Consider the following 22,003-nt stretch of genomic DNA (forward strand, 5'->3'; position numbering starts at 1 on the left):
TCACGGTTGGCCTCTAGATAATGCATCTTCTTACGAGGAAGATTCAGCTCGGACTAACGCCAATGCCGCGTACTTAAATACATGTGAAACATAGAAATGCTTTGATAAGACCAAATGATTTGAATGACATGTGTTGCGTTTGAGAGAAACGCCTAGGTTCCGGTGCCTTCATGAAGCAGAATTTTTATTTGGGACTTGAAATATTAGGAAAACTACGAAAAACTTGTACATTAAAAAGTGAAGCACGAAGTTTAGAAATGGGTAATTTTGCACCAATAACAGGTATTGCAATTCTGTAAACTGCTCCCGTTAGACCACCTAAAGCAGAAAAAAGTGATTTGTGAATACACAGCATAGGTAAAATTGTTGATATGTTTACATGGGATTCACAAAAGTCCTACTATTAAATTCATGGCTAATTTCAGAGCTCTATATATAGTATCAATTTTGTTCGCTTCTGATTTATTATTAGGTACCATTTAGGAAATTGTGATACTGTTTTTCATTGATGAGTTGCAGAGTTGTAAACGTGCTACAGAAATTGTTTTCTGTTTTTAACACGAAAGTGTTTTATGCCGGGGTCCACCAAGACTTCACTGACGTATTTCCGTCACGGAAATACGTCATGGAACATAATACAAAGAAAGAAACCAGAAGAAAAAGTTCCACAAACATGCAAAATTTGGGAATCGAACCCACGACCTCTCGGTCCGCGACGATAGATCGCCGAGCGTTTAACCCATTGCGCCACAAACGCAATTGCAGAGAGCTACACAGACGCGCCTTATATATCTAACTCTCCTCCGTGTACCCGCGCTCTTGCTCGGGGCGGTGCCGCCGCCTACGAGCAGAAAAGAGAAGTACTGCATTATGACACTAACGCGCACCGACAGTGAACGCTTCGGTGGTCTCAGCTCTACGACGCCTCGATGCCAGCATTCGAAGGGACGCTGGCATCAAGAAGCACTACCAACGCCACCTAGGTGGCGTTGGTAGTGGCGTTCACCGTACTCAGCACAGCGGAGCGCGGCCTCCGCAATTAGCTCTGAAAATGTTTCTGAAGTTGATCGCGGAGGCTGCAATTACGACGCGCTGTACGCGCTGATTTGACTCGGTGACGATTCAGTTACGTGCTTTGTCTTGCGCGTTGTATTAGTGTGTCAGTTACGTGCTTCGTCTTTCGCGTTGTGCTAGCGTGTGCAGCGTAGTGCAGCTTCCATATGCACGACGGTTGCTCATGGTCATCGACGTTGGTAGTCGTGATGGAGGAGACGTGCCACCAGGCGTCAGCGTGGGTGCATCAACGCCTAAGGGCGCTTTAGCCACAAAACACCAATAGACATTATATATCAATGTGCAATAAACATTACACTACTTCTGTGAAGACACGTTTCACTTTCGTGTTCTATACCGATTCCTATATAAGAGGGATCAACCACATTTTTTTTTATTTATTCTGCACTTACCGAAACGTTCAAAACGGTTCAATTGCAAGAAAAGAAATTACGCTAGTTGCAATCGCTGCCGACTTCAACTGCGTCTTTTAATGCAACTGATTGCTTAAAATTCGGCCCAGTGGTTACGCAGCAAAATGACTTCTCTATTCTTATGTACTTTGAAAGCAGCCGCCGAGCTAAACCTTCCTCTGAAGTTTTCTTAAAACGAGTCGTTATGGCGTCCGTCTCCGGAAGCTTAGCAACTAAATTTATAAAGGAAAATGTAAACAAATAGTCGATCTGACAAGGCTTTTCACTGCACTCGTCGACGAAGCTGCATTGTTACGACTTACGAATACAATGCATGTGAAGTGATTCGGGAGGATATGTTACTTGTAATATGGCCGCAACTTCGGTATCTCTGTTTTTTTTTTTCGAAAGTTCGCCCAATGGCATAAACCATTAAATATAACAATGTAGCCCGGTTTCGGCGATGAACAGCAATAGTGCTCGATGGTTGCTTCCATAGAGCCATGATTCATAGTCCGGTGGTCGCGTAGGATGAAGGCCCACTGTTTGCAGGTAGCGCCGTCGGACCTGGTTTAGACCAGGGCATGTCCACAACAGGTGTTTAATTGTTGCCGCGAACGCTCGACCTGGGCAATATGGGCAGGTATCCGCAAATAATCCACGGAGGTGTTGTGGCCAGGCATAGGTGACCTATTGTGTAAGTGCCATCCCCACACGGAGTCTCCGCAACACCACCTCCTCCTGGCGTGTAAGGCCGCCTGGGAGGTTTGAACCACATGGTGGAGTTAAATCTCGTGTGGTGCGGCGGAGAATCTCCTTGCGGTGGAGGAAATCACACTGGGGGTCACTTGGGAAACGTGCTTCCACAGCTAGTGGCAGCTCACTGTGGGTGGCGGTGTCAGCTTGTATGTGAGCAGAAATAGTGTCCCGTGGGATCCACTGTATCTGAATCTGTGCAGTCATTCGTTTGCGACAGGGTGGGCATTGTACACCTTCCGAATCTTCTTTATGGCCGAGGTGGAGTCAGTGCGTATTATTATAACCGGTGCTGGCGACGTGGAAGCAGCTGTTACCAAGTTTGTTGCGTCTCGTATGGCCAAAGCTCAACACTGACCGATGCTTCCTGCTCATGTGGATCACTCTGTGATCCTGCCTTCCACGGTCTGCCGACACCCTAATCCAGAGGCAATCGCTGGAATCCCGGTACCGTTCACTATGCCGGAATTAATATCTCTGTTTAGGCGGCGTGTTTCGATAACAAATACTGCACCCAAAGCTGCTTCTATTGGGTGCGACTTATACCTCCCTGCCCATGTTACCAAAAAGATTGTTACGCTAAAACTGTTTGTAAGAGGAGATGCAGGTAATCGTCATGTTGGATATATTAGTGAAAACTGCCAGCTACTGGCAAAAAGCTCTTACGAAAAGAAAGCCTTGTGAATTTGGCTCGTCATCTTTCGCATGACGCCTTTTGTTAGATTTTAAGCGTTATCAGATATCCCAAAGAGGTTCAAAGATGTTGAACGCTGTTTTCTGCCACAATACTAACGTCCTTGAGCACAACAACTGTTCTCCATATAATCTATAAGAGCGGTATGTTACTCATACCGCTCTTATAGATTATATGGAGAACAGTCCCAGGCTTGCAGCAATTTGAAGAAATTTATGTTTTTATGTTTTTAATGAAATGTCATTACAATTATAGGCAAAGGGAGACCCGGGTCGCCGAAATTCAAAAAGAGTGTCTTGTGATGGATTATCGCAAGGATCCGTGCATAGTAACGCGGGATAACACAAGTAAGTTGTGTATTGTATTTCTGTGCAAGTTTTACGGAGGGTATGAGATGTCTGCATAAATTTTGGAGTAGACTTTGTAGCAGAAGCTATCAACATCTATCTGCTAGCATTGAGGGAAAGACGACTGAAGTGACCTACTGCCTGAACTTACTTTGCTGCGACTAAGAAAGTGGTACGGCAGCGAATACTTCCCGTTCATATTTCTTGTCAGTTAGCGTTAAACACCGCTCTTGTTGGTTTCGACAGCGCATGCCAGACCGATCGCTGGCGTGAAGTTTGCAGCCAATGCCTGCGCTCTTGCCATGTCACTTACTAGATTACGGCAAGCTACATTGCAGACACGTATTTAAAAAAGAAATTGTCTCACTATTTCCTTATGACACACTAATAAAATGAGGTTCCACGTAGGAAACTTCGAAGTACTAAATTTGAAGCTTCTTCATCTGCTTTACACGTAGTGGATGTTTTTGTCTATATGTAAAATTTTCAATATACAATATATTACGTTTCTAAACCAATTATGCAATTGGAAAAATTGCAAGAAATTGAGCGGCGTGCGCCATGAAGGGTCCATCACCATGTCTTTATGGTCGTTGTGTAGTGCACTAGTGCACTTACCTTGCTCGTCTCAGCTGAGACAGCCAGAAAAAAATATGCCATCTTTCAAAACATATCAACAACATTCGTAGAAACATCATTACCTTCTGCGCTATTACGTGCCCTTACAACGATATGATTATGAAGTACTCCGTAGCTGGAGGCCTCCAGAGTATTTTGAACCCCTAGGGTTCTTTAACGTCCACCAAAATCCAAGTCCACGATTGTTTTGGATTTCGCTTCCACCGAAATACGGCCGCGGCTGCTGGGATTGAACCCGCGTCCTCGAGCTCAGCAACGGAATGCCATAGCCACTAATCTACCGCGACGGTTCGACACTCCATTTTGGGCTGGTGTATACTTGTATGTTTAAACACATAACGCCTCGGTTTTTACAAAACTATTGAGATGATTTAACCTCAGCGGAATATCGCAGTACATGAATGTATCGTTTCCTTTCTCAAACAGTATTTTTGGTGAAGGCGAGAACGTTAAACGAAACGGTGTTCTATCGTGAAGCACTATTGGGATTGGTCCATGACTTTTATGGGATGTCGGTTCGCGTAGTGCGGCTTATATTCGGCAGGCCTAATAGTTCCAGTGCTTTGCATTCGTTCTTAGTAAAAAAAAAAATAATAAGTCATTCCACACTGTGAAGGTGGATGACCAGCGAAGCTGTTTGGCACACGACGTAGAGCACACGACTTGCGTCGTCTTCCATGAAGAGCCGCTTGCGACTGGTCTCTAGAGAACGATCTTCATCGTTCTTGCCGCCCGCCGCCGCCACGTGCATTCTCGCATCTGTTCTCGCGGTCGCTATTCGTAGGCGCGCTGCTCCTCGGGATTGCGCACTATACGCGGCCTCCCTATTACGACGTCAGAAGAGAAGTGAAATTCAAAATGGAGAACGGCAACTTGTTTTGACTTGTTTTCCTTCCTCCACGCAGACAACGCACGACGGTGCCGCCTACCGGGAGAGCGGTAGGAAACTAGACCCGCACGAGCTTTGAACGACGAAAAGAGAGGGCGGTGTAAACGTAGACATCGCTGACGCGGGCCGCACAGCCGTAAATCTGCGAGAAAGCTTATTATCTACTAGAGAGTCTACTGGTCTTGAAAATAGTGCCTTTTGATAACTAATTTAATCAAAATGCATATGCAAGTGATGAGACGTATAAGGTTTGGCGTAGAATGAAGCAATATTGCATCAAATTCGGGAGCTGAGTTTTGGCACACGCAGATCTGTTGACCAACACGAAAAATGCATAGAACCCTAGCCATAGACAGCTTTTGTTAACCTTTGATTTAGCTGTAATTATTATATTTAGGTATACACTCAGCGTTAAGCCAGGTATAAATTATAAGCTGTGAAGTCGAAGCGTTTTGCGAGCCGAACGGCTCGCTCTTCCTCACTCTCCGACGCTACCTTCGCGCCCTTGGCATTCCGGACCCTCTCCAGTGAAGCACCTTGCCGGGCGATATCCGAGCTGTGGTCAGACGCCGCTTGTCGACGACGGCTCAAAGCCTCCCGCTCCCGCACAAGGCTCAGAGAAGGCGGCCCGGCCTCGCTCTCATCCATGGCCAAGCTCGCACTGACTAGGCGAGCGCGCGGCGAGCCACGTGGTCAGGCGGTGACCCAGCTCAAAAGCATCCATACTTCTTAACGAAATAGAAATTGATGTTCAACGGATTTTTACAGCGAAGCTGTTAATGCGGACCCTGTACTGTCGTTGTCGGACTTCGCTAAAAAGGGGTCACGTGACTTAGCGGGAGAGCAGAGGCAGCGAAAAATAAGAGCTCAACAGGAGTAAAGAGGATTGAGTGACGCCTTTCCCCCTGTGAGAATGCTGTGAGAGGGTGCAGATGAAAATGAGAACGGGGAGGGGGGTTGATGTAAGTCGCGCCGTCCAATACTCGCGTTGGAGGGGGATAGTGTGAGGGGTGCCACCCAGTGGCGGTGTAGGAAAAAAGCAGGTCAACGGAGGAGTGGGGTGTGCGAGGAGTTCGCGTTAACATTGGTTGTATATACGGAGCTTTGAATTAGCGGTTCGGCACATTCCATCCCAGTTCAGCTATGGGAAGACTACGAGTATATAGTGCGTACTCCGAAGGAAGCATCTGCCTACCGCGAGCGTCAGCGAGTGTTGGCTCGTGAACGGGCTCGTCGTCGTAGGGCTGAGCCCGAGCTGCGCGACAGAGACACGGAGTTTAAACGGCAGCGCCGGGAGGCCGATCTCGAAGTGCGCGCCCGAGACGCGAAAGCATATCGGCAGAAACACTGTTCGCGAAGTTTGACTTGCATGGTGTAACACTTGGCGTAACTAACACAGCTTCGCTGTTCGACGATCTTCATGGAGTGGAAAGGGCGGTGTTTTCTTTTATATATTGTTAAATTACGTTTATTTGGATTGCCCTATTCTTGGGCAACTCCGTTTGCAGAAATGTGCACAGAATGAGTGAAAGAGGAGCACCGACCAGTGTTGTCAATAACATATTGTAGAAACACTGAGGTGGTCCGCTCGCAGTCGCTCCCATAAGCGACATTTGTTTCGTCCGATCTGGCATGCATTGTCTCCAAAGAAACAATGCTGCACGTGAGCTAGGTCTATTACGCATTGTAGTTCGTCTTGTCAGTGCTTTCAAAATTATTTTATTGTTGAGTTGAATGCCAAGAATGGTGCAAGGGGCTGCGCCACAAAGTTTACTACGTGGTATCTGCCTATATAGGCAAGAAGCTTGGTGCACTGTGTCGTATGCAGTGAGATGAAGAGGAGACTCGCGGCCTAGCCAGCAACATTAAAGTGGAGAGGAGAGGAAAGGCAAGCCAGTAGCGTTCTCTTCTCAAGCACGAGAACATAGAGGACTATGTTGTGGAGCTGTAGAGAGAGATATATAGGGACAACCGGTAAAAGTCGTATGGGAAGGCCGGAAATGCAATGCAGTTGTGCAATTTCTTTGAGGATTGAAGAAAGGATAACCCCTCTTTCCATTGTTGCTAACGCTTTTTATTGGGTGCATAGAAAGATGACTGAAAAGCAGTGGAATATGTTTTGAGCTATCTTGCATCAGCAATGGGCAAAAGGTGCAACAGAAGGGCGTTGGCCTGATGTATGCAGACGACATAGTGCTGGTAGCGGACAATTTAACGTATTTGCGTAGTCTTGCGAACATTGCGATCGTGTGTGAGGAATGTAAGCCCCGAGAAATCGGGCATTGCAACCTTTAATGAAGGGAAGAGTGATGACGCGATATGAATTCAAGAGGGAGTCATACCCATTGTCAAGAGAAATATATACGTACCTGGGGGCATACATAATGGAACAAAAATATACTCAAGCGTCCATCAAGATAACCTAAAAATGAAAGAAAACCCAAATGCAGCGATAATAAAACATAGAACATCTTGGGACTACAATAAATATGAGATACTGCCAGTAATCTGGAAAGGAGTAAGGGGGCCAGTTGCTAGCGTCTTGTAGGGGTAGGAGATTAGTAAGAGGGCAGTGGGCCGACCCGCTTTGGAGGTACATGGTTAAACGACAAATGAGGCACCGCAAGGTGTCATGGGTTGAGCTTCTTCTGAAGTCAGAGAAGCACAAAGCAAGAGTAGGTTTGAATAAAGACTAAGCAACATGGATGGAAATAAATGACCGGCTAAAGTGCGTAAATATCTGTACCTCAATAGCGTTGACAAGAAATGGAGGAAGAGGTCAAGAAAGTTGGCAGGCAAGTGCAGGGCAATTAATAGTGAATGAAACATAGATGGCAAATTGGATGTAAAGAATGGAAACAAGAAAGGCCATGGAGATTTACAAACACGGCAAAAAAGAAATGAGTAGGGAAAAACTGCAAGATAACGCAAAGGGGAGTGCGTTGCAATTTCTGTCCCAGGTTGGCTGCCTGAGGACAAAAACATACCGAAGCAAATATGCGACACAAGATGAGACTTGTGTGTGCTGCAAAAAGGAAAGGACTCACACTGGAATGCCAAGATATTCACTCAGCGAGATCAGTAGGAAGAGTGCACCTTCCAGTAGTGTTCGGATTCAAAGGTAGAAGAAATACCTGGTCAGTAGTGGAGATAAGTAAGTAAGAGGCATTTAGAGTTTTGGTTTAGAGCCGGAGTCATTGCAAGCCTAGGTAATGGTACAATTTAGCGATAAAGAATTTAAACACGAAAGTTAAGATCAAGGTCAGATAGGAAAATGGCTAGATAGCGATAGATGCCGCAAAACGTGAATTAATCAAGCACGCAAGGTGACTATTTGTCCCTGCTTCATTTCAAAGGATATTCCAATAAACATGATAATCATCATTGTCATCATTTTGCCCGTCGGCGCAAATGACGCTGTATTTCTCACGCTTTGCAAGCTTTCATATTCAGCTGGAAAACTGAAGCTTCTGTATTTTGTTCAAACGAAATCTGTTCGATTTTCTCATCGCTCTTTGCCGCTTCCGAATTGACGTCTCTTCAAGTTGGAGAGTTAAAGACAAGTTATATAAACAATTTTATTGAAGTGAGCGTCATAAGCAAAAATATATTGGTAGCTTGATTGTGAAGAATAATTTCACGTTGTAGTGATGGTGAATAAATTCCTATACACTTAGCCGCAACGAGCGATACCTTTGTGACAGTGGTTCAATGTTGAAAAACGTTCAGTTAAAAAGTAAAAAAAAGATCAAATCTGTACATGCTTCAATATGTAGGTACCCGCCGTGGTGGCATAGTAGCTATGACGTGGCGCCAATAAGCCCGAGAGCGCAGGGATCGAATTCCTGGCCGCGGCGGCAGCATATCGATGGGGGTGAAATGCAAAAACGCCCGTGTACGGTGGATTGGGTGAAGGGTAAAGAAGCCGAGGTTGTCAAAAATTAATCTGGAGTCCCTCACTACGGTGTGTCTCGTAATCAAATCGATGTTGTAGCACGTAAAACCCCACAGTTAAAATACTACGTATTTAACTTCGCTTACCTAAAATGATCTGTCGTTTTTGAAAGATTGTACCATGTTGGCTTGGACATCATCTTTCCCCCTGTATGTATTTAATTTTGCTGGGTCTAGTATTGGGCAAGCCGTGCGTCCGTGTTAGTCTCGTAAGCAAGTTAACAGAAATTTACGTTTTTGGTACCCATAAAAGCTGTGTGAATAAACTGCCAACAAGAAAACTGATGTAATTCGGCAATTATTCTCGCAGAATAAGCACCCTACAACTTGAAATAAAACATGTTTCATATGCTGCTGAGACCCGAAGGCATCTCACAGACATAATTGTTTTTTCTAAGTCAGTTCTTTGTAACTGACTGATGCGTTAAGAACATGAACAATTTAGTTTTTGCTTACATGCCCATGTTAGATGCCCGAAGCAGCATCTCCATGTACAGGCGCGGCTGCTGTTAGCAGGAACACGGGAGCCCCTGGCAGTGCTCCACGGAGCGCCGCCGCCATCGACTCGTGGAATCTTGGCAGACGATTTGCCATGCGCTCGAAAATAGCTTTAATTGCGCCTAAGCCACAATAATTATTCAAGCGCCGGTATGGGGCATTCTGCGGAGCGATGCCACTGGCAGTCCTATTCCCGCTAGCAGGGGCCGGTCCTGTACAGATGCAAAGTAACTGACTCCTCATGTTTCATATGGTAAAGTGTTTTCCTTCGCACTAAACACAGCGATGAAAGTGAAACATCTTGCGGTTAGTTCCCATGTGAACCCTGCATGCTCGACTTTTATGTTATTTCAACGTATTCAAAATGCACTCCATTGATGCTTTTTGTCCTCTTTAACAACAAAATCACTTATATTAAATTAGTACCTATTGTATCAAAAGATGGTGCAAAAAATTGACTCGCCATCCCGGTCCTGCGAAAGTGTATGTCCAGCGAATCTGTTGAAAACCACCATTACAACTGCTCAGGGCGTGTTCAATGCTTTATGGCTTTAGAGTAATGGTAGTAATGCGAGCAATGGTAATTTGTACCACGCGCCGCCGGTCATAGTGTTGCTATCAGCAACATTGAAATCAGTTGATAGGCTGGTTATCTTACAGACGAAAGGCCAGAGACGTCAATCCCCATGTTGCAAGCTGCCGTCGCCGCGGCAGCTTGCGCAACAATAATCTTTATCGGGAAACGTATGCAGGGAGCATTGCTTGCTTTCCATTACATGTAGGCGCAGCAGCGCGCCTCATCATTATTTATGTGGTTCGGATGCTTGTTTTGAGCTTGCTCTTTATTGAAACGTATGCTGTCCTGTATGTTGTATGAGAGATTCCAAAGAATTATGCGCTGTTCTTGTAGCTTCTGCCTCAGTGCATTTAGCCTCTGCCTTACAGGGGTATGAGCCATAAATGATGATAATTTTCTGTCGACGTTACGACACGAAGAAATCCCGGGATGCTAGCCATATACAACTTTGCTGTGAAAAAATGTATAAACCACTTTCATGCAGTTCCGTATGCATTTGTCATATCTGGGATGAACAAGTTACGTAATGGTTTCGTAGTTACTTTTGAGAAGGCTAAAGCGCAATATACAATACAATGTATAATGGGGCTCAGGCATATATACTTACGAAATATTCTATTCCACTATCGAAGACATGAGTTGGTTATTAAAGCTCAATGCAATAAATTGAATAAGGCACAACTCAGACGGTCGTCTTCTTTATAATACTTTAGGAGATTTAGCTTATATATACTGGAATTCATATTTGATGAAACTTTTAGGTAGTATGATTGCCGAAATATCTATGAAACAGCAGAACTGAATATTTCTTTTGCTCACAACAGACTCGCGTTTTGAATGCATGTTTGTATCGACACATTTTTTTTTCAGTACGTCATAGAATGCCATGTTGCGCCTGTTTGGGTGACTTGCAATTTTTTGTACATGTACATCCATTACAGCTATACATGAGATTGATTCGAAGGTTCTCCTCTACTGGGATTCAGAAAAACAATGTGGCGTCTATAAAATATTGCCTGCACCAAGTAAGTGGCAGTTGTTTCCTATGTCCAATCTGAGACACGCATTGTTGGTTTGCTAGTTTGCACTCCTGCATTTATTAGAGCTGTGAGATTAAGGCTGAACGAAATAAATTGGCCTTGAGTGGTATCTGGTTCGCCCGCAACCACATAATATTTTGAAGCTTTTTGGTGAAGCGCAACAAGTACTTTTACGCACACAAAGCGCAAGACACACACATTGCACTAACTTCGAACAGTGGTGTATTTCGGGAAAGAGCGACACATATATCCCGCACATACTTCACAGACACACGTTCATTCAGAGTGATAATGAATGACCGCTAATATACGACATGACAAAACCAAGCAATAAGTCACTACTATCGCCCATGTATGCGGAGAAAATCTATTTCTTTGTGTACATATTTTAAGGCTGTAACAATGACGTCTTGCTCACAGAAATTTCAACGTAGGTTCAGTCAGAGCCGTTCCAATGACTAAGTGGCTTACGCTACACTAAAAGATCCTCAAGATGATGTACCAACAAACGAGAATCTCCACTCTGATTGACAGCATAATATTATGGTTTCGACAATATTATGGTTTCTTTAGCTGAATGCACGCACAACAAATAATGCAGCCGTTTGGCTCGAAGTTTCAAGCATTCACAGCAATAGCAACGTTTAGTACAACACTCGGACTTTTTGTTTGTGGCATGTAGTGTAAAATTCAACCACAGGGATGCCAGGATTGCTCCGCAGTCCAGAATTTCGTAATGACGTCCAACCAAATGCCGGTTAAATTTGAATTGTTCTTTTTTGTATGTGTGCTCTTGAAATAATGATTATTGGTTCTTCCTACCATTTATATTTTATTTTATTTGTGGTTTGATCTTTTAACCGCACTTACGATATAGCATTCCTGAAAGGTAATTTTTCACTATAACCTCTGTGTTTTTTTTAGATATTGAAACACCGGAACGTAGGCTAGGTCAGGGCTGGCTATCCCAAAATTCCAAACTCATTATCGAAGCAGCAATAAAAAAAACGAAATGAAAAAGTATGAGAGAGCACCATACACAGAAGAACCAAGGCGCGCATATGCCGTCTCATTCACGTGCCACCAGCACCGAAAGCACCATAGAGTAACTATCGGATAGTCACCCATCACACATGAGTCAATGAGTCGACAGAAGTGTCTTCATATATGCATAAGGGGAACATGACTGTGAGATCAGGCCACGGTCCATGCACTATGCTTACTGCGACGCCTGTCAAATATGTTGAAGCCGTCACGCAGTCGAACCCGCGATTGGTCATAGTATGGTAATACGCTCCTTGAAGTGTCGGAGTTACTCCAGTAACTACAGTGTTGGGACGTTCGTCATTTCAGGCGACACACACTTCAGGCGACCTGTGGGCTACATCTAAGCATAAACGATGGAGAAGCGTATCAAAAGTGCTGTCAAACTATATGATACGATGAAAACAACAAAAATTAGCTCTGTACAAGTATGAAGACATTGCAAAATTTGTGTCACTGATGTTTTTTACACTCTGTGGTACAAACTTCGCATAACTTCGAGTATACCACCCATTTCTTGACCAATAACCCATAGTGGACATCAGCCATGAGTTGGATGGACAACAACAAACACAACTCGAACGGTGTTCAAGCTATACGCGGTTGTGACATATTGGCGCGCTATGCAGCATGACGGACAACACCTGCTGGGTGAAAACAACAGCCTCCTGGCAGCTACAATACTTTCGTGCAAGCGGGAAATTCTTAAGGATGTTCTATATTCCACCTTCTGAGGCAAGCGTCCGTGGACTAGTGGTGGGAGTATCGAGCTTCTGTGCTAAAAGTTATTTGTTCATAATCTGCAGTCGGGCAATTGTAATAACGTTTATTTACTTAAGAATATTTATACTGTAGCGAAGAGAGACGCTAGTGTGTCCAGCTCTAGTCTGCCAGACGCTAGTGGGTCCAGCGCTTTTGCTCGCAACGGCGCTCGTGCTTGAAAGCCGTGTCTAGTTTGACTGTCGACGCTGCGCTGCTCCGATCTCTAATAAACCCTTTACAATTGGTGGAGCGTGCTGCGCCCTCAAAACCTGCAACCTGGAACTTCTACCCCGCACCGTACCATCGACCATGCCTGAAGAAGCCTCCCAGCAAGTACCTCCCCCTGCATCGGCACCATGCTCTGGTGTGCCGCGCCACAGGGACCCTGCTATCTTCACAGGCGCGGACGACACCGACGTTGAGGATTGGCTTGCGACCTACGAGCGGGTAAGCGCCCACAATAAATGGGACGAAGTAGCTAAGCTCAGAAACGTGCTATTCTACCTCGCGGGTGTGGCCAGCTTATGGTACAACAACCATGAAACGGATTTTCCGCCGTGGTCAGACTTCAAGACATCTTTTATCGAGGTTTTTGGTCGCCCTGCTGTTCGTAAGCTGCGCGCCGAACAGCGTTTGCGGGAACGAGCTCAGCAAGCAGGCGAATCCTTCACAAGTTATATCGAAGACATCCTGGACTTATGAAAGAAAGTCAACGCGACCATGTCGGAGTCTGATAAGATCAGGAATGTTATGAAAGGCATAGAAGACGATGTATGTTCTGTATGGACTATCGGCACCTCAACAAGATCACTCGTAAGGACGTTTACCTGCTTCCGCGAATCGACGAGGCTATTGACAGCCTACAAGGAGCAGAATTTTTTTTCATCTTTCGATCTGCGCTCAGGGTATTGGCAAATACCTATGGCAGATGACGATCGACCGAAGACAGCCTTTGTCACGCCCGACGGTTTGTACGAATTTAACGTCATGCCGTTTGGACTTTGTAATGCGCCAGCAACTTTTGAGCGCATGATGGATACCGTTCTGCGCGGCTTGAAATGGCACACGTGCTTGTGCTACCTTGATGTCGTTGTTTTTGCTCCGGACTTCTCCACGCACCGTCAACGCCTCCGGCGTGTTTTGACGTGTTTGAGAAACGCCGGCCTACGACTGAATTTAAAGAAGTGCCGATTTGCAGCGCGGCAGCTGACGATACTGGGTTACGTTGTTTCCAAGGATGGAATTCTCCCCGATCCAGCCAAGCTTCGTGCCGTCGCTGAATTCGCTAAACCTACGTCCATCAAAGAACTGCGAATTTTCGTCGGTTTGTGTTCTTACTTCCGACCACGGAGTAAGATAAGACAGGAGCGCCGACTCCGCCGCCGCGCAACGCATTCGCTCGGGACAAAACGTGCAACGCAAATTATACATCTCGTAGCGCCATCTGTCGAGGCGCGTGGAAAACACTCAACAGCTTGCTTCCATGTGCGCATGCGCTGAGTGGCGGAGACCGGCGGAGACCGGCGGCGACGGCGGCGCAGAACGGGCAGCGCGGCACCCGCTGAGCGTGTCGTCTGCTACAAACGTGGACCGTCGGCCGTCTCAATTTGACAGCAATCAAACACAAAAAATATATGCGCACAAATAATAAAGCGCAAGTACTACAGTCGTCAGGGCGTGCGCGGAGCAGGCGACAAAACGGATAGGCAAGCAGGCGCCGCGAGAGAGTCCCCGCGCCTTTGCTCCTCTCCGCTGCAGAGTTTTTCTTAATTCGTAGCGCCGTCTGGCGAACACGCTGTGAAGCAGGAGCCGGCGTTGCAGAATGTGTCCCTTCCAGACGAGCGGAGTCGGCGCTCCTGTCTTATCTTACTCCGTGCTTCCGACGCTTCATTCGAAATTTCGCCGCCATCATATCACCTCTGACGAAGCTCCTTGGATGCAACGGACCCCTTCATTCGTGGTCTTCAGAGTGCGAGGAAGCGTTCGCAAATCTCCGTCGTTTGCTGACGACTCCCCCAATTTTGCGCCACTACGACCCGACGGCCCCTACAGAAGTACACACAGATGCCAGCGATGTTGGCCTCGGCGCTGTCCGTGCGCAGCGCAAGCCTGGCTTTCCTGAATATGTCGTGGCCTATGCCAGTCGCACCCTTACGAAAGCCGAGACCAATTACGCTGTCACGGAAAAAGAATGTCTGGCGATCATCTGGGCTCTTACTAAGTTCCGGCCTTATTTGTATGGCCGCCCATTTGATGTCGTCACCGACCACCATGCACTATGTTGGTTGTCATCGTTGAAGGATCCTTCCGGTCGGCTTGCCCGCTGGGCACTTCGCCTGCAGGACCTCGATATCCGCGTGCTGTACCGCAACGGACGCCAACATTCTGATGCCGACGCCCTTTCATGCTCTCCCTTGCCTGACGACAATACCTGCTGCTCACTATCCCAGTTAGCTGTTTCTACAATCGACCTTGAGACTATCGCTTCCGAGCAGCGCAAGGACCCCTGGACTGCTTCGATTATAGACTTGCTTGCTGACCCATCACCACAGTCAACCACTGGTACGTTGCGTCGTCAGGCTCGCCATTTCGCGGTTCGCGACAGCCTGCTTCACCGACGCAGTTATGCCGCAGACGGCCGCCAGTGGTTGTTAGTAGCTCCTCGCAGTCTGCGCTCCGAAATCTGCGCATCCTTTCACACCGATCCACAGTGCGCACACTCGGGAGTTTTCAAAACCTACCAGCACCTTCGACAGCGCTACTACTGGCGTGGAATGTACAAGTACGTTCTACCGTTCGTTCGCTCCTGCCCCGACTGCCAGCGCCGGAAATCTTCGCCCCAGCTCTCGCCGGCTGGTCTGCGGCCTCTACCCTGCCCTACCCGGCCGTTCGGGGGCGTTGGAATTGATTTGTATGGGCCACTTCCCTTGACGTCGGCTGGTAACCGCTGGGCTATTGTGGCAGTAGATCACCTCACACGATACGCCGAAACCGCCGCTCTCCCAGCAGCTACAGCGCGCGATGTTGCCTCATTCCTGCTTCGCCGATTCATCCTGTGGCATGGTGCACCCCAGGAATTGCTCAGTGATCGCGGACGTGTCTTCTTGTCGGAAGTGGTTGAAGCCATTCTTAAAGAGTGCCACGTTATTCATCGCACAACTACGGCGTACCACCCACAAACCAACGGCCTCACAGAACGCTTCAACCGCACGCTCGGCGACATGCTTTCAATGTACGTCGCCTCCGACCACACGAACTGGGACGCCATTCTGCCCTTCGCCACCTACGCGTACAACACCGCTACTCAGAGCACCACTGGCTTTTCACCCTTTTTCTTACTATACGGTCGGCACCCGTCGCATACCATCGACACAATATTACCTTACCGGCCGGATACATCCGAGGGCTCACCTATTTCTGCCACAGCACGGCATGCTGAAGAATGCTCTGACCTCGCACGTGCCTTTACTTCCAACGACCAAGAGCGCCAGAAGAACACTCGCGGCGACTCCACTTCCGCGGTCACCTTGCTTCCTGGTGCGCTTGTGTGGCTCTCTGTCCCGTTCACCACCCCTGGCCTCTCATCGAAACTACTCCCGAAATATGAAGGCCCTTACCGCGTCGTCGAACGCGCATCTCCCATGAATTTTGTTATCGAGCCAGTTCAGTCGTCTTCGGACCAGCGCCGTTGTGGACGAGACATTGTCCACGTCGACCGCCTCAAGCCATACTACGATCCTGTCATCCTGACGAGCTGTTAGGTCGCCGGACGGCTCCCTTATCACTGCCGGGGTAATTGTAGCGAAGAGCGATGCTAGTGGGTCTAGCTCTAGTCTGCCAGACGCTAGTGGGTCCAGCGCTTTTGCTCGCAACGGCGCTCGTGCTTGAAAGCCGTGTATAGTTTGACTGTCGACGCTGCGCTGCTCCGATCTCTAATAAACCCCTTTACAATTCTCATATCCGAAACATCACGATGATGATGCCCTCGGTGATATTTCGCTTGAGTAATGCGCATAAAAAATAGATGTCTATTTCACGGTGAGAGCGCTGCCACATGTTTATTTTTGAAGGTGTATATAGGATTTTACATTTTATGCACACTGAGAATAAAGCAAAATTACAACACAGACATCGGGCAATTACTATATGAGGACACAGAATTATCGCCATGAAGGTGCACCTCATCATCAATATATTTTATAATCTTTGGTATGAGACCTGCTCGACAGTGTACCATCTAGGTTCTACATCTACACCAGTCTAACCACTTTACAGAAGAGCTTGAGCTTCGTGCTCTCTCAAGCAAGACAGCAATTTACTCTGTGCACCTTGCGGTATTAAATGCTAACCCTAACAAACCGGGTATGATTATGCTGAGATCAACCTGAATCGAGTGGTCTAACTGGTACGCTAAAGGAGAGGGAGGAGGGGGGGGGGCGTAAACGAATATATTTTAATCGCATGCAATTCTTCCTGTTCACTGAACGTTTCATACAAATCAGTGTCAATCACTCGTGTTTTTCTTATGTGACCCGGTCTGAAGTTGTTTATTTGCGCTCGTTTTGTAGCTGCATTTGGGTTGAAATTGTTCACTGAGCAAATTGTTTTTATTTGTAATTTAAAATATGTAATAAACTATGTCTTCATTTCCTTCCCCTTTGTAGGCAGAAATATCTCGTCAGGAGACCCTTCTGGTAAGAGCCCCAGTGATTTCATTAACGAGCGAACAAACAAATGAACGATTGAAGTAATGAATGCATCAATGAATGGATTAGTAACGCAGGAACGTATATCAGCGTTGCGTAACCCTAGGACATAAAGACAATGCAGGTTGGGCAACAGCAGAGCGGTCTTAATGAGGGAAAATGACATGTTCTATCACTACATAGAAGCCCGTTGTCATTCTTTGCGCGGTGCATGGGCAAGAAACGTGAAAAATGAGCAACAAGATTTTTATAACAAGTTGCTCATTATTTAACTGCAAATTTTAGCGGGTGTTTATATGGAGCATTGAAATCACTGTAATGGTAGCTTTTTTATTGCGAGAGCAATTATAATAATAATTTATTTCCCATGAAAAGAATTACATGGTGGGGTTCTGGATAAAAAGTTGCGCGCAGGCAGCTTGACCAGCCCAAAAACCCAACAAAGGCAACAGAGGGCGTCGGGCGCTCACATGTGAGTGAGCGCCCGACTTATTTATTTCTAGCTTGTACTATTTATATTTTTGTGTGTGTGGATTATGCCAGTATACGTGTACAACACTCAGCGATGGAAGCGGGATGCTCTGAGCGCATGATTCCCGGCACTTCTTGCGTCACCGATGGGCGCTGGAGGCCTAGAGTGGATGGCTTGAGGTATACGATGAAAGCAAAAGTTTCTGTGACGTGTTGTGATTGAATTTGACCCCTTAGCGATTACGCAGCGCTCACAGGTGACGCATGAAAGCGCCGGCCTCATGCGGTCTCTTGATTGCGCTTCGATGACTCAGCAGTTAACGTGCGTAGAGTGGTTACTGAACATACAGGGGACACGAAAAGCATAGCGGGTGATATTAGCCTAATGGGGGGTCACTAAGCACAGACAGTGACACACCGAACTGAAGAGCGCACTGATAGCAGCAATGTCGGTCACGGAACAGAACAGTCCTTGTACGGTGGCAAGGGGTTGCCGAGCGAGCGATTGCTTAGTCAAGCAGTAGCGGTGTAGCCCCCCCCCCCCCCCCCTTGTCGTCAGCTGAATGGAACTATTCGACCACAGGAAATAATGTGTAGCGGTCAGTGCGGCCAATAGCCACGTTAAAATCGTATTTGTATGAACCATGGACCTTTCATAGGAGTCATTGAGCACCATTCTCTTTGCAAACCCAAAGACCTATAAGTCGGCCTCGCCCGATCAAGCTAAAAGCCTTTGCCTCCAGGAGTTCGGCCGTCAAAATGCCGTTAAAAGGTGTCAGAGCAGTCATACCGGTGCTGTCTGCGACGTGGCCTAGTGGAGAAGATGTCATTTGAACTCAGTGACGATGACGGGGTCCTTTTACGACGTCACAACGCCTTACTTGTCTCTGCAAAAATGGTGAACCACTTCGGTTGTGCTACTTTTCGCTCCCATAGTTTCACCGTGTACGAAACTTTAATTCGTTGTACAATTACGGAACGTACGTATTGGTTTTCACTGCGTTGCAGCTTACGTTCTCGTTTTGGTCAAGCTCTCTGATCAGCTTCACTATTTGTTTCATCGTCAATGCAATAACTGAAGTATGCACACGTTTGATATATCTGCATAAAATGTTATAAGTTTGTTATAAGACATAAAAATGTCTGCGTTTATATCCATTTCACTGAAAAAGCAGTGTCTGTATTACAGTCTATAAGTCTAGGCAATTGATGGTACGGATACTTCTTGGCATACACCAGTTTTTTCCTCGAAACACAGTCTCCATCTGAGGTGACCTCCCCACCACGAAATGCGAGATTATACCTACATGAGCTATAACAGGTAAGGAGAAAAGAATAATCAGTAGCGCTTGGTTCGTGAAAGATGCGGAGCGCTGATGCGCTCCTCTAGTGCCTATTACAACACCAGTTCAATTAGCTGTAACTGTGATGTCAGTGGACTTTTTAATAATTGCTAGCATACACAGTGTACGTTAGTTAGCTGCTTACCAGTATATTACAATCTTATCCTCTCTATGCAGGTAAGCCTCATTGTGAGCTGCACGTGAGAGGCAAAGCCATAAAAGAAAGGCGGACCAAAGCAAGGTATTTTAGTCATTGCGAAGAAAAGTTGTACCAGCTATGCAATGAAGAGTATATTAAACTGGCCTACTACAGCGACCTCTGCTACGAGAAGAAACACTAGGACAGACATAATAAAAGGTTGAATTCGATCAGTTGCGAAGTCGCCGGATTCAAGATGAATGTTCTACTTCATTTTACTTATTATGTAACTAGGGCTTAAAAATAAAGATGACTAATTCAAGACGGTGTGAATGTTTCTTTCTCATTGGATAGAAAAAAATATTACAGCCTAAACAAGCGAAGCCTTCGAAGTGGTGGTTAGCACAGAATTACGTGTTTTCAGTTGTAGGTGATACCAGAAATCTCCTCATTGCGGTAATACCTGTAATTGCCATGCTGTAGTTCTGTGTTTGATTCCCCGTCACGGCTTCGTTTCGGTTGATCCTTAATTATTTTCTTTTTCTACTTTTTCATGCGGTAGTTTCTTAGACGCAGTTCAATCTTTTTCGCCATTTATGTCTGATAAAAAGGACAGCAGGCTGCGCGTCCTCAGTGCCCATCGACACCCACATCTATGCTCTTGGTAATCTGAATCAATAACTTCATTGCACTGTTAATAAACTTCTTTGATTACGCATTTTTACATCTGTTCGGCAAAGCATGTAGGTACGGTGCAATAAACCTAAACGCCTGCCTGAGGGTCCAATTCATGTGGCTGTCTAGCAGCAGAGAGGACGCACTGCTTCCTGTCATCTATCCCTTTTTAGATACAAGTGGCGGAAAAAGGTCTTCGCCATGCTAGGAAAACAGCTGCCGACAAAAAAGTCTCAGTTTCGCCCAAAAGGCGAAGCACCGATTGCGATAGCAAATTAGTGGACAGCTATGCGAAGTAAGGAGTAAGCAAGACGTAAGTATACGAAGTAAGTACCAGATAGCCGGAAGAATGCCAACATTTTACTAATCCATAAAAAGGGAGACGTTAAAGAATGGAGGAATTATAGACCCATTAGCTTGCTTTCAGTATCGTATAAAGTATTCACCAATATAATTTTCAATAGAATCAGGGCAACACTTGATTTCCGTCAAACAAGAGAAGAGGCTGGCTTCAGGAAGGGATATTCTACGATGAATCATATTCATCATCAATCAGGTAATCGAGAAATCTGTGGAGTACAATCAACTTCTCTATTTGGCTTTCATAAATTATGAAAAGGCATTTCAATCAGTAGAGATACCAGCAGTGATATATGCACTGCGTAAACAAAGAGTACAGGCGGCATACGTGAATATATTGGCGAAAATCTACATGGATTGCACAGCTACCTTGGTTCTCCACAAGAAAAGCAGAAAGTTACCTATCAAGAAAGTGGTCAGGCAAGGAGACACAATCTCTCCAATGCTGTTCACTGCATGCTAAGAAGAAGTATTGAAGCTCTTAGACTGGGAAGGCTTAGGAGTGAGGATCAACGGCAAATATCTCAGCAACCTTCGGTTTGCAGATGACATTGTCCTATTCAACAACAATGGGGACAAATTACAACAAATGATTGAGGACCTTAACCGAGAAAGTGTAAGAGTGGGGGTTGAAGAATATTATGCAGAAGACAAAGATAATGTTCCATAGCCTCGCAAGGGAACAATAATTCAGGATCGCCACTCGGCCTGTAACGTCTCTAAAGGAGTCTTTTATCTAGGTCAATTACTCACAGGGGTCCCTGATCATAAGGAGAAAATTTACGGAATGTTGGCGTGCATACGGTAGGCATTACCAAACCCTGACTGGGAGCCTACCACTGTCGTTGAAAAGCAAATTGTACAATCGTTGCATTCTATTGGTGCTAACATATGGGACAGAAACTTGGAGGTTAACAAAGAATCTCGAGAACAATGTAAAGGCCGCACAAAGAGTGATGGAACGAGGAATGTTAGGCTTAACGATAAGAGACAGGAAGAGAGCGGTGTGGATCAGAGAGCAAACAGGGATAACCGATATGCTAGTTGACATTAGGAGGAAAAAATGGAGCTGGGCAGGCCATGTAATGCGTAGTATGGATAACCGGTGGACCATTAGAGCTACAGAATGTATACCAAGAGAAGGGAAGCGCAGTCGAAGACTGCAGAAGTCTAGGTGGGCTGATGAAGTTAGGAAATTTGCAGGCGCGAATCGGAATCCGCTCGCGCAACCGAGGTATAATACAAAAGAGACACATAACTTTTTCGTAGAGTTTATCCAAGACGATAAAAACGGTTTAAAGAAGTAAGACGACTTTTTTTTACTAGTAAGACGACTTCGCCGGTAAAACGTCGTATATGTCTGATAGCGTCCGGCTTAATTAGTTTTCTGAGACGATCTATAAGAGATCTTAAATTCGTATTCGAAAAGCTCGTCTAGAAATATAATTGGGAAAGACACAAATAATCCCCTTGCCAAAGCTATTCATATCAATATCTAAACGTTTGTAAGGCGTTATCAAAAAGCTGGTCTAGGAATGGTCTTGAAAGGTTTACAATATGCTGAAGCTAATTTTCTCGGGTCCCAGATGAATCGAAGCGTCGGTGTTGAGTGCAACAGAGCTCCTGGTTCAGTGCCAAGCACT

The 22,003-nt window shown here is 46.0% G+C and overlaps 1 protein-coding gene across 1 annotated transcript in view; it reads left to right on the forward strand.

Moving 5' to 3' along the window:
* The window catches only part of LOC119463799 (uncharacterized), a 32,340-nt gene extending 12,700 nt beyond the window's left edge, over window positions 1-19,640 (forward strand). Inside the window, exons 3-6 of the mRNA XM_037724624.2 lie at window positions 3,172-3,263; window positions 10,762-10,845; window positions 17,331-17,360; window positions 19,364-19,640. Of these exons, the coding sequence (XP_037580552.2) occupies window positions 3,172-3,263; window positions 10,762-10,845; window positions 17,331-17,360; window positions 19,364-19,527 (370 nt within the window). The 3' untranslated portion in view covers window positions 19,528-19,640. The remainder of the gene's footprint in view (window positions 1-3,171; window positions 3,264-10,761; window positions 10,846-17,330; window positions 17,361-19,363) is intronic.
* The last annotated feature ends 2,363 nt before the right edge of the window (window positions 19,641-22,003 follow it).

The sequence above is a fragment of the Dermacentor silvarum genome, chromosome 9 (assembly GCF_013339745.2).
Source record: "Dermacentor silvarum isolate Dsil-2018 chromosome 9, BIME_Dsil_1.4, whole genome shotgun sequence".
NCBI lineage: Eukaryota > Metazoa > Arthropoda > Arachnida > Ixodida > Ixodidae > Dermacentor > Dermacentor silvarum.